This window comes from Onychostoma macrolepis, chromosome 19, assembly GCF_012432095.1.
Source record: "Onychostoma macrolepis isolate SWU-2019 chromosome 19, ASM1243209v1, whole genome shotgun sequence".
Classification (NCBI taxonomy): domain Eukaryota; kingdom Metazoa; phylum Chordata; class Actinopteri; order Cypriniformes; family Cyprinidae; genus Onychostoma; species Onychostoma macrolepis.
In genome coordinates, this window is record NC_081173.1 from 28,193,971 (window position 1) to 28,207,623 (window position 13,653).

The window sequence follows — 13,653 nt, forward strand, 5'->3', positions numbered from 1 at the left end:
TCATAAAATGATTTTTCCCCAAAAGGGGGGGCCCACTTTCGGATAAATGAGGCCTACGATTAATCAGATGCAAATAGAAACACAAAACCAGTCCTAAATGAAAGAAAACAAGTTGACAAAAAGAATGAATCCAATATTTGGTGATAATATAGCATAATTACAGATTTATAAGCAATTTTTTGGAGTCCGGTCATTTTTGACCGGGAACACGACAAGTGTGACTTTTTGCAATTTTGTACAAAATAAAAGCTTTTAAAACCAAACTTCTTGATTAATCATTAAAGCACACTAGTGTGAGAAACCGTGCAAATTTTCATAATTTTTTATCTCATAATGTGAAAATTATTCATAAAAAATCATTTTTCCCCCAAAAAAAGGGGGGGCCCACTTTCGGATAAATGAGGCCTACGATTAATCAGATGCAAATAGAAACACAAAACCAGTCCTAAATGAAAGAAAACAAGTTGACAAAAAGAATGAATCCAATATTTAGTGATAATATAGCATAATTACAGATTTATAAGCAATTGTTTGGAGCCCGGTCATTTTTGGACGGGAACACGAAAGGTGTGACTGGAGTCCGAACACAACCAGAGGGTTAATATTAGTGCTGGGCATAGATTAATCTAGATTAATCTCATCCAAAATAAAAGTTTTCGTTTATATAATATATCTGTGTGTACTGTGAATATTTATTATGTGTATATAAAGACACACACATACAGTATATATTTTGAAAATATTTACATGTATTTACATGTATATATTTATATTAATATAATTTATATGATATATAAATATATTTAATATATAAACATAACACATTTTTCTTAAATATATACATACATGGGTGTGTATTCATATATACATAATAAATATACACAATACACACACATATATTATGTACACAAAAACTTTTATTTTGGATGAGATTAATCTAGATTAATCTATGCCCAGCACTAATTAATATTCATATTTTCATAATCCCATTTATCGCGTATCAGTGAGTACATGAACAATGTCTGCAAAAAAAGCTTCTAATCATCCGAAAATGGTTATTCCCGGAATCCCGGGACACAAAGTGGTGGCTATAAAAACTTCAGGTGCTCTTGCCGAGCATGAATACGCCAAAGACTGAGCTTCTTGTCTTCCCTGCCACTTCGACTCTTCAGCATGATTTCACCATCCAGCTAGGTTCTTCCACAATTACCCCATCAACTTCGGTCAGAAATCTTGGTGTAATCTTTGATGGCCAGCTGACCTTCAAAGAGCACATTGCAAAGACTGCTCGATCTTGCAGGTTTGCACTACACAACATCAGAAAGGTCAGGCCCTTTCTGACAGAGCATGCTGCACAACTTCTTGTCCAGGCCCTTGTCATTTCTAGGCTGGACTACTGCAATGCTCTTCTGGCTGGACTTCCATCAAACACAGTCAAACCTCTACAAATGATTCAGAATGCGGCACGACTGGTCTTCAAGGAACCCAAAAGAGCCCATGTTACACCTCTCTTTATCTCATTGCATTGGCTACCAATCGCAGCTCGCATCAAGTTCAAGACACTGATGCTTGCTCATAGAACAACCACAGGCTCAGCACCCGCCTACATGCACTCACTATTAAGAATCTACATCCCCTCCAGAAATCTGAGATCTGCTAGTGAGCGACGCCTCGTGATACCATCACAGAGAGGCTCAAAATCACTCTCCAGAACATTCTCGTTCATCATTCCTGGCTGGTGGAATGATCTTCTCACCCCTATCCGGAGTGCTGGATCCCTGTCAATCTTTAAGCAACAGCTGAAAACTCATCTCTTTCGACACTACTTGACTTCATCCTAAACTTAAAAAAAAAAAAAAAATAAATAAAAAGCTTTATCTTTCTCTTTATTCCTTCCCTTGCTAGCTTGTACTTATTTGAACAACGTCTGAGACTTGGTGTTACCAGCACTTCCTCTGTCTGATTGCCTCTTCAAGATGAATCGCTTTATGTATTCCCCAATTGTAAGTCGCTTTGGATAAAAGTGTTTGCAAAATGATTAAATGTAAACGTAAACATGATAGGGACCATCTAAAAAGTTCATATTTTTTTTCACAATTGTGTGCAAACAGACAACTACATTTTGGCCAACTACAGATGTACCCGCAAATATCATTCATATTTTGCCTTCTGATGCTCCTTTAGCAACAATTCAATGGGGTTCTTCAATGGCACACCTTCCAGTTCAATAACTTTACAAAAGAGGGTCACGCTGCTACAAAACAACTTGCTAAATATTTATTGGGGCCTAAATAACATACTTCAAATCTTTAATGTACAATTATTTGTTTCTTATGTTAAAATATTTCAGTAGTTATTATGCATGTTTTGTGTTTCTGTCAGTTGAACCTGGCATGCAACTAATTGAATTAAATGAAGTTCACAACGCAGGTTCGGGAGGAGCCTAATCATCCAGTCCTGCCAATCATCGTTTCGACCGTATATAAGCAGCAGTCATTGTTCCGTCCAAGCGACTATTCTTCCGGTATCCCTCCACCACCCCTTCTCCTCCTTTAAATCCCTTCTCTTTCATCCACACCGTATCATTATGGGGGGGGAGGGGTTCTTACTCGGAGCTCGAGCCGAGCCTCGGGTTCGAGCCTCCTTCGCAGACAGCAAGCCAAGTTTGTTTACCATTATCTGGCAGGGCTGCATGGGCAGGCGAAATCGTTCTTTTGAGTCTGTTCTTTCTACTGGCCAAACGGGTAGAGACACCTTTGTTCTGCTCAGCTACCTCATTCATTATCTTCTGCACTGCTGCATGTACCTATCATCACTATTTATCCATAAGCTTATCTTAACTCATGCTGATAGAGCGATTGAAGGACAGACTGCAAAGGATGCTATCAATTCCAAGAGACAGCACAAAGTGATTGAAAATAAAAATCTCTGACACCTCTAGTGATCTTCTCATGTCCACGACCCACTTTGGTTTGGAAGAGGTGTGGTGTAGCCTCACAACATTGCTGTTATTGCTCAAATAGCCTACTCCCAATTACTGTTTATGCTCCCATACAAATTTAATCTGAATCCATTCACAGGGAGCTGCCTACAACAGCAACAAAACCCCCTTGAAGAATCATATATTTAGTTGGGCAAACTTTTCCAAGATTCAGTTGTCTCACTGTCATCTTGTGTCTAGCACAATCATTTTGCATCTGTTTCTGTAAGAAAAAGACATTAAGGTTCATTTAGCAGGACTTGTCAGATCCACTGTTTGAAAAAAGAAAAAAACTACTTACATGAGCCACTGTCGGAGCAAACAGAGGCAATGTCTGATCTACTGTCTGAGTGTGAGCCACTGCATGAATTATTGTCTGAGCCACTGTTATATCTATGGTCAGGATCAGAGTTCAGAGCTGGATAGGAAAAATACATTTTAAAACAAAAATTTGAGTAGACGCTGATCAAGAATGATGCTAAGCCTCAACTATATTATTGATTTTTGTTTGTTTGTTTGTTTGTTTGTTTTTTTCATTATTGGCTTACATGTTGGGCTTTTGGTTCTGCCAGCAGTTGAGCTGTCTGTCACAGGCTGGAGAAGAAAATGAAAACTTTACAACAAAAATCCTCTTCAACTTTAATAATCATTAAATTATAAATTAAAATGTTCCATCGGGACAAGACCACGGGAATCAGATAAGCCCTTTACACAATCTGACATGGCTGCGGTTGGAATTGAACCGAGGGTTTCGTCTGGTCAGAGGAGAACTGGCCCCCCAACTGAGCCTGGTTTCTCCCAAGGTTTTTCTCCATTCTGTCACAGAGGGAGTTTTGGTTCCTTGCCGCTGTCGCCTCTGGCTTGCTCAGTTGGAGACACTTAATTTCTAGCGATTATCGTCAATTTGGTTGCACAAATACTATTTAAACTAAACTGAGCTAGACAATGACATCTCTGACTTCAATAATGAAATGCCTTTCACTGAAAATTGAGAAAATTGAGTGTTTAATCTTATCATTATACATTACATGACACTCTATCTTACAATTTGATACTGTTAAGTGCTTTGACACAATCTGTATTGTAAAAAGCGCTATATAAATAAAGATGACTTGACTTGACTTAATCAATTTAATGACCCATTTGGAAAGTTAAAATCCCATCTCAACATAAATCACTTTAATATTTCATGCAGCATTAAGGCATTTTAGGGCTGCTGATTGTGGAATTGTTAATGCACATGAGAAAAATTACTCTGCACTACTTTGTGATAAGACTGGAGTATTGTGCATATGTGACAACTTAATAACAAATCATTAGTTATATAGAGAGTTTATAGTAATAATATTCTTATCATTGTTTTTGTTTACTGGTTCTGTTTTTATGTGTTTTTTAAACACTTTTTACACAGTCGCCTTTTCCAGCATGCAGATTCATAAATCAATCAAAATCAGTCTATCTTGCAAGAACACACTGCGCAAGATGAGTTGAGCATCAATTATTAAATTTAGAAAAAATGCATAACATGTTCTTTCTGGGCCCTTGGTGTTTTCAACACTTGAGATGTCAGAAGCTGAAAAAGGAAAATAAACTTTTACTGTACAATAAAATTACCATCATACACTGTTTATTCCAGAATGATATAACAGTTAAAAAGTTTAAGGAAAAACACAATGTTTAAACAAACACTTACATAGTAGTCTTGTGGCACTCTCAACAGTTGAGGTGTCAGACCCTGGACAAGAAAATGTAACTTTTACAACAACACCAGAACACACTGCTCATAAACGACTGCCTAAAATAGCACAGTGTTAACCAACATATGTATTGGTAATGACGGGAGATATGGTTGCAAATCGTTGTTTTATATGTTTCTAATTTTTTATAAATTATTTTAAATGACCAATAACAGTTAAATTAATGAAAATAAATCACCTCACCGTCCATACTTTATACATAAATATCATATCACAGTTAAAATGATTTACAATGAAGTGGTAAATAAAACAAATATTTTTGCAGTATTTCAGTCTTTCTACTTCAAAATTTCACATTTAACTCAAAATGTTGCTTACAGTTTCATTGTAATTTTGTGTTTACTATGAATTTCTGCATGACAACTGTTTCTAAACCTTTATTTTCAGTGTGTTTGTGGGGGGGGGTTGCTGTTGAGGAGAAATCTTGTAAATTCATTCCATTAGCAAAAAAATTGGATGTTCAAATAATAGTCTACTACTATTCGTAATCTGAATTATAAGACTCTAATTAAAAGCAGCACACAAGTGCATTAAATATTGTAGTAACATCAGCTATTAAAGGTTAGCAATTTCTGCACTCACCTAATTTCTCTTTCTTCTGATACACCATATATCCAGCGACACCAATGACCATTAACAATACAGCAACAACAGCACCAACAATTATGCCAATGGGAGCAGAATCTCCTGTTTGATCAGAGGAAAACATCAGATTACTCAGAGAGCCTGGTAATGTTACTCAAGCCCACTCAGTGCACTCAGTACTGCAGTAATTTCTGTCAGTCTCAAGGAAGCCTCTGTCATTGTTCCAGTTCTGTGTTGTGGGGAATCCTTGCAGAACTGGGGAAACATATCTCAGCTCTTTCCAATCCAGAGACACAAAGTCCTCTCCATTATATAGCCATACTGTTTGAATGCATTTGTTGCATTGGTCTGATCATCTACTCACAGCTGTACATTCTCTGGACTGTGTGCACACCTGAGGAAGAGACACAATGCATATATTGTATGAAAAATCAATTAATTCAGTTAAAAGACATGAAAGTCCCACATTTTTGATTCAAAAAATGTATCTAACAGAACACATTTCTTTACAGTGACTATGGATTTCATACTGCACTCGTTTCAGAATTTATGCTTCACAGTAAAAAAACGCAGTGTCAGTTTAACACTTAAAGTGTCAATTTTAACACTACTAAAGATCATATATGGTCCCAATCTATCTAGTGTTAAAAGTACACCATTCATAGTGTTGAATTTTTTGTGTTAATATAGCACCTTACAGTGTAGAAAAATTACTCTCCGAGTGTAAATTGTTACACTTGCAATTGTTGTTCAAATTTTACACTATGAATGAGTAACATGAGTAATAAGGCATCTTAAAATGAACAGTGTACTACATTAGAATAAATTAACACGATTAGAATTTCATCTTACTATTAATTTATTATTTATAATGTGAAAAGAAAATAGATTCAGACATAGATTTCTCTATTAAAACTTTGAATATCTGGAAATATTTAGGACATTATTTACCCAAAATAGCACATGACTGGTTTCAAGCTAGTACCTCCATGCTCTGCCCATGGGCACTGAAGGAAATTGAAAGACTGACGGATTTACAGTTTAACGTACCTTAAACTCACTTTCACGATGCTTGCTTAAACGTAATTGTCATGAGAAAAACTTGATGGTAGCGCGTTTGTTTCTTGATGCAGATATGGGGACATGACAGACCAAGAAATATGGCAATAGCAAGTCCTAATCACTAATCACACATACAATAAATGAATTGTTTAATATTCTATAACAGCAAACACCTGCAGGCTTTTGTTACATCAAAACATATGTTTATTTTCAGGCACATGTACATTCTTATTTTATATAGATTTGCTGAAAGAAGCAACACAAAAAAAATGATATTAAACATTTTTACAATGTGGTTCAGTACTGAATAAAATGTTCAAGTAACATGTCTGAATCAACCTCACTACACAGAAATAATTCTTATGGGTCAGATCCCCATTTTTTTCATTACCTCTAGATCTGTGTTTGCAAAGAAACACTACACTGGAATGGATAATGAAAATCATATCACCACTTTCTTCTCTCTATAAGCTTTCTTTATTTGTACAGAGTCAAAACAGCATTGCAAAAGTTTTCGAAAAGCAAACAATATACAAAATTAATTTAACTGTATATGTACAGATATAATACAAACATTCAAAAATATAAATTGTCCAATTTCAGCTCTTGGAGAAGATTATTTGTAGCTAATTTTTACAATATTTTAGAATAAATGGATTACTTACTAACGCACAACATGCTTATAGACCAAGACACTAAGAAATGCTCTTAAACACATGACAGATGAATGGTTAGCATAATGATAAGAAATTGGTGGGTGCTGTTCTAATAGAGTATACAGCAGCTTTTGATGTTGCTGACCATGATATTCTTGTGGCTAAACTAAAATGTTGTGGTTTTTCACTTACAGCCCTGGACTGGATCAGAAGTTATCTTTCTAATAGAAAACAGTGTTTTATAATGGATCTTTTCAGAGGCTGAAAATATTGCTGTGTCCCACAAGGTAGCTGTTTAAGTCCATTATTGTTTTGTATTTTGATAAATGATGTTGTTGATAAGGCTAGTATATTTATGCATGCAGATGATTCTACAATGTTTTTCTGCAGCATTAGCTGAGCTTCAGAAAAACTTAAGTGATGAGCTGCTAACAATTACTAACTGGGTTCAAATTATTTTTAAGTATAGTAAAAACTAAATGTAACATTTTAGTTATAAAATAAAATTACTAAGGCTTCTGACTTTAAATTTTTTATTGATGGGATGCTAGTGGAACAAGTGAAACACACACCCTGTTTTTACTTTTAAAAAGCTTTAGATTTTAGATTTAGACATGATTATAAAACACATCAAGTGAGTAAGGCTCAACTTTTTTTACAATGTCCACATACAAATTTGATGTAAAAGACTGTGCTTTTTCGAGGCTCTGATGCTTGGAATATGGTTCCCATAAATATATGAAAGAGTAATTGCACATATGTGTTTAGAAGAAAATGTGAAGATATGCTTATAGATGGAAGCTAAAACTAAGTACAAGAACTTTAGTCCATTATAATTACAAATGCACCTGATTTACAGCCGTCCCGGTTCTACCTGCATTTCTGTACAAACAATTACAAAAATGTTTGTGATGATATAGCTTGAGCCACTGCAATTCTGTACCATTATCATAGAAGACAGAAAGTTAATTCTGCTTGATGAGCATACAGCTGAAGAAGTGCTGCATGAAGAATTATACATACTGAACGTAAAGAACTCAAACTCGAACTCCAGTGTGTCACATTAACTAAATGGCACTTCTTATAAAGTTTTGTACAAATCCATCAACTTGTTGTGATCACGTTATTCAAGCTACACAGATTTCACCACCTGGAAAAAAAAACTAAAACACTGGAAATAATATATAGCTACAGATAAACATAAATAAAACTACACAGGCTATTAGGTCTGGCTATCTGTTGTTACCACACTACAACATTAGAGACGGTATTTCCCAGTGTCCTCAAATGCACTCTGTTATGAGAAATCACGTGATATCATGGCAAACCCTTATCAACAGTATAATGTGGCACGTTTGGAAAACTATTGTTGGCTTAGAGCGCCACCTAGTGGAGAAGTAAACAGCAGCCAATGCGCATGCGCTGTAAACACTAAATGAAAGTAAAATGAAGCTGCAGCAGTGTTTTGGGGAAAACCCGACGGATCTTAAACACCCCGAACAGAACATCTACACACAGTCATCGTTTTAATAAACAGAGCAACGATGTCTGAGATTTCGACTATATACAAGATATCTATCATCGCATTCACATTGTTATGCAGTGGTAAGATTTGGTAATCGAGACCTCTTGGTCTTTAAAGTATGTGTGCGACCACTGAACGCTATTCTCATTAACATGTCTCTTATCCTGCAGCTTCCGGTTCTGTATGTCCGGTTCTGGAGTGCTGGTTTGTTCAGGAGAAACCGGGTCATGGAGGGGGTTTCTCAGCACCGATGAGTCAAGAGAAATCTCTCATGTTCATCAGAACTGAAGCCTTCAGTGAAGAGATCATATCTGAGCTTCATCCTCCTGCAGACATCAGTCCATCCAGGATTTACTATGTGACCGGTCAGTGACAGCAGCATGGGATTTATAAAAAGATATTTGTGTTGATTTGTGAACTGTATAATCTGTATGTAACTATATGTCACAAAGTCCATCCTTAAGTCAAAAAGGATTTGCATAATGTTGTGCTTTAAATAAATACTGCAATAATGTTTTCTGTAACGTTTATGGTGTAGTCTTATAATATAGGCCTAGTCTATACTGTATAGACCAATATAAAATACTGTAATTAAATACCTTTACTACACCACCCAGATGCAAAACTACATCCAAAGATGACAGTATAATGACAAGTATTAGGTGATATCTAATCTTTAATGCATGTCCTCCTCCAGATCCCGCTGGTACGTTCTGCAGTGCTGCTCTGAATCCAGCCAAAGGCTCTGTGAACAAACCCAAGTGTGAGATTAACCCTTTCATGCCTCACGCCTCTATGGTCAGATGGACGTCTGCTCTCACTGACTCCGCCCAAAGCCCAGTCTACCTGCAAGCTGATTGGTTCTCAGTGGCAGCACAAGGGCTTGACGAGCAGCTGACGCTGTCCAATATCATGAGAGCACCTTCAGCTTCTAAAGAGCCACACGGTAAAGAGTCCAAATTTATCATATATTGGAGAAATAATAGCCTACATATAACTGCATATAATAATATATATTATATATTGCATAATATAGTGTATTATAAATTATAATAATTGTTTGTAAAGAGCCAAAAGTTAGAGCACAGGTTTCTTATATATTGCAAAAAAATTATCTTAATATATTGCATAACTGCATGTAATGTTATATACTTTATAACGGCTCAATAGGTTATATAAAAATTAAAATAATTGCATATAATTTATAATAATTATTAGTGGTAGTAGTATTATTATTAGTATTCTACATAGTTATACATATGTGATTATATATTTTATTCGTAATTTTTAATTGCTTTGCATTCCAATTAGATTTTGCAATTTATATATCTTATGATGTGATTTCATATTTTATTTGTATTCTAATTTTTAAATTTTTTATTTGCATTCCAATACGATTTTGCAATCCATGTATTTTATCATTTGGGTCATTAAAGTAAGGACTGAATTCTGTTTAACCCTTCTGAGCTAATGAGGGTTAAACACTTGTCTTTGCTCAATTAATCTCACTTTTTTCTTCTCTGTCTTGAAGTGATCCTCAGTGTGTCCAGTAAGACTCCTGTGGTCCGCTCTAGACTGGGAGAACCGGTTCTGTTGGACTGTGGGTTCTGGGTCGATCCCTCTTCTCCGGTTCACGGCTCTGGATTCTCCATCGAGTGGCGCTATCAGTTCAGGGGTGAAGGACGGCTGGTCCTCGCTTACGACGGCAAGAACGATCGGTTTGCAGAGACATCAGAGACCGGAGCCGATATCGACATCACAGGCCTCTATGAGACAGGAAACGCATCACTGGTTCTGGAGGAATCTCGAGTGAGACACTCAGGAACTTACATCTGCACCGTTTATCTTCCTCACCTGCTGGCTCAGGTAGCTGTGGACCTGGAGATAGTCGGTGAGATGGTGGTATACTTATATTATTATGCATATGATGCTGTAGCCACCTAGTTTAACTATTACAGTTATGAATAGAATAGTAATCCCTGCCTGTTTTCTTCCAGAGCCTCCGTCTCTGTCCATCTACCCGTCTCCTCTTCCTCTGCTGGTTCCTGGGCAGGTGCTGCTGGTTCAGTGCGAGGCGTCTGGTTTTGCTCCTCACACTCTGGATCTGAGCTGGGAGTTCAGCGGGGCAGACGGGACGTCCCGCTCTCTGGGTCAGGGCAGTGTAACGGGTCACAGACAGGCGTCTGATGGCACCTTCAGTCAGAGCAGCCGTCTGGAGCTGGACTCGGGGAAGCTGGGACTCGGTCGCGGTGGAGACGTCACCTGTGTGGCCAAACATGAGGGAGGAACACGACGAGCTGCTGCGACACTCAATGTGATCGGTGAGTTACACTATTGTAGACTGACACATGATTATAGGAGAAGCCAAAAGAGCAAAATATATATTAAAACATGTATTTTTAATATTTCACTAAATATAGTGATATGTTTTTATGTAAATAGCAAGTGAATGATCATGCAAGATTACATGGTTCGCCAAAAGGTGGCGACAAATCACTGTCTTTGTGAGAGAATCAGCCAAAACATTTTTTTTTTTTAATTTAGTGCATCTTCTGTTTGCATTTCCAGAGGAATATGTTTGTCAGTCAGATTGTTCTGCTGGTCTTGATCTGATGTTTTGTTGATATCAGGTGTCAGTGCTCCTTCTATTGAGGACTCGATGGCGATGGTTGCTGTTGCACTTGTTCTTTACGGCATGATGAAGTTTCTTTTCTGGACATTCAGCTCTTCTGGTAACTCAGTTCTCTCTGATCACTACAATATTTAATATTTTTCCCCTAATATCACTGCATCACAGAAGTGCTGTTTACAAGTGAACTGACATTAGAAAGATCTGTCCTGTTGTGTAAAAAAATCTTTAAATAATGTAGCCTGTATCCTCACTGACCATATGTAGTATAGAGCTGTGGTTGTCGTAAAAGATGCCTGGCATATACATATATAAATATAAATGGATATCTAAATGTGTTTTATTTTTATTTCAATTTTCTTTTCATATAGATTCCAGTGACTCAGAGTTAAAAGACAAGGTAAGTAAATATTCACAGTACTTTTAACACTCCCAACAGGTTCATATTTTAGTGATGGTGTCATTTAAAAGTAATCTGTTTAATTATTGTTTGGTTCTCTCTTTCCTGTAGAAGAAGAAGTAAATCTGGACCTGGCCCTGAAAGCTGAGAAACACTGAAAGGAAACCATGAATCAGGAATATTCAAAATTCCTTTATTTGTTTATATTTGGAAACAATAACCACTGTAATGTGTGTGTGTGTGTGTGTGTGTGTGTGTGTGTGTGTGTGTGTGCATCTAACTGTGAGTTCACAGTATATTTTGTATGTATCCTTCATTGTATATTTTAGAAGAGCCACGAGGGAGAACATTAACTTTGAGAATTGAAGCAACATGTGATCTGTGATGTAGATCAGATTGTCTGATCTGGTGAAGGCTGGAGACAAGCTGCTGAGACAGAATAAACGTGATTTTACATTTTTGTCTGTTTATTTTATTTATATATATTTTTATAGTATTTTGCAGGGCTTAAAGTTCTCCGGCACCGTGCCGGGTCTCCGGTGTGTGGGGTTTGGCAGCGTAAAAAAAGATAGTCCTACATTTAAAAAACTTGTTGATATCAGGTTCGAGTTCATGAGTTCTCCTACCAATGGTATGAGAGGCAGGGGCGGATTGACCATCTGGCAATTCTGGCAAATGCCAGAGGGGCCGGACCATTTTGTTTAATGTGGGCCGGTCAGATTTTAAAAATAATATATGAATAAAACTGTTTTTACGGGCCAAGTATAGGACGAGTTTTTATTGCTTGCACGATTTCACTATGGTTAATAATAATATGAATAGGCCTAATAATAATAAATGTTAAGCATTTGGCCCAGTCAGCAACGGCCAGCCGCCTGGTCCCGAGATGGGCCGACCGAACCGATTAGAGGTTACTGGACGTTCAGTCAAAATCAAGACGAGAGCTCATTTTCAGTAAAAGCTAGATAATGGACCGTAAAAAAAAAGGAAAGGCGGTGCAGAAAAGCTCTAAGGTCCGCTGCTAAATGTGTAAAATTAACTGAAATCTTTTCAAAATGTTTAAACTCGGCTGCTGCAGCGGAGGACAGTAGTGCCACAGACACAGAGGCAAGAAGAAAACAGAAAATACAGCTAACACAAGTCACTTTCACACTACTTCTGCCAGTTAGCTGTGTGTGTGTGTTTTGACAGTAGCCTACATTGTATTAAATAGTTGTAAGCTTAGCGTAGAATCCCAGTATATTTTAAAGTGTTATTGCTTCGTGGTAATTGGTCACAAGTGTTAGCCAGCCTGTTACTGAATTGCATGATTGAAATATCAGCAGATAAAGTGGGATTTAGGCTAACCACTGATATAGACTACTTGCAGTAACACATCAAAAACCTATAGCAATAGCCATAGTACTACTGTAGACATTTGTAGTGAACTTCACTTTGAATATGTAGATAGATATTAAAATAAAACATTGAATACATGCATATAGTACATATGTTTACAGTATGCAGTTAATCCTTAGGTAGGGTGGAACATAGGCTTCTATTACAGGCACTCATGTGCAATAGTTAGATGAGGTATTATAAGCCATTGGCACACACACACAAATGCACATGCAGCACATACTAGCAACAATCAATACTAGCCAGTAAAAAATCTGCTGGTACACACACACAACTAATACTGCTGCTACTATTTGTGACCCTGGACCACAAAATCAGCCTTAAGTGTCAATTTTTCGAAATTGAGATTTATACATCACCTGAAAGCTGAATAAATAAGCTTTCCATTGATGCATGGTTTGTTAGGATCGTACAATATTTGGCCGAGATACAACTATTTGAAAATCTGGAATCTGAGGGTGCAAAAAAATCAAAATATTGAGAAAATCGCCTTTCAAGTTGTCCAAATAAAGTTCTTAGCAATGCATATTACTAATCAAAAATGACGTTTTGATATATTTACAGTAGTAAATTTACAAAATATCTTCATGGAACATGATCTTTACTTAATATCCTAATGATTTTTGGCATAAAAGAAAAATCTATAATTTTGACCCATACA

At 36.7% G+C, this 13,653-nt stretch overlaps 1 protein-coding gene across 1 annotated transcript; it reads left to right on the plus strand.

Annotated features, from left to right (window-relative positions):
• The first annotated feature begins 8,471 nt into the window (after nt 1-8,471).
• Nucleotides 8,472-12,054, plus strand: LOC131525348 (tapasin-like). Its single transcript, XM_058752836.1, has 8 exons — nt 8,472-8,645; nt 8,736-8,930; nt 9,263-9,511; nt 10,097-10,456; nt 10,563-10,886; nt 11,196-11,297; nt 11,566-11,594; nt 11,706-12,054. The coding sequence occupies exons 1-8, from the start codon at nt 8,585-8,587 to the stop codon at nt 11,715-11,717; spliced, it is 1,332 nt and encodes a 443-aa protein (XP_058608819.1). The 5' UTR covers nt 8,472-8,584; the 3' UTR covers nt 11,718-12,054.
• The last annotated feature ends 1,599 nt before the right edge of the window (nt 12,055-13,653 follow it).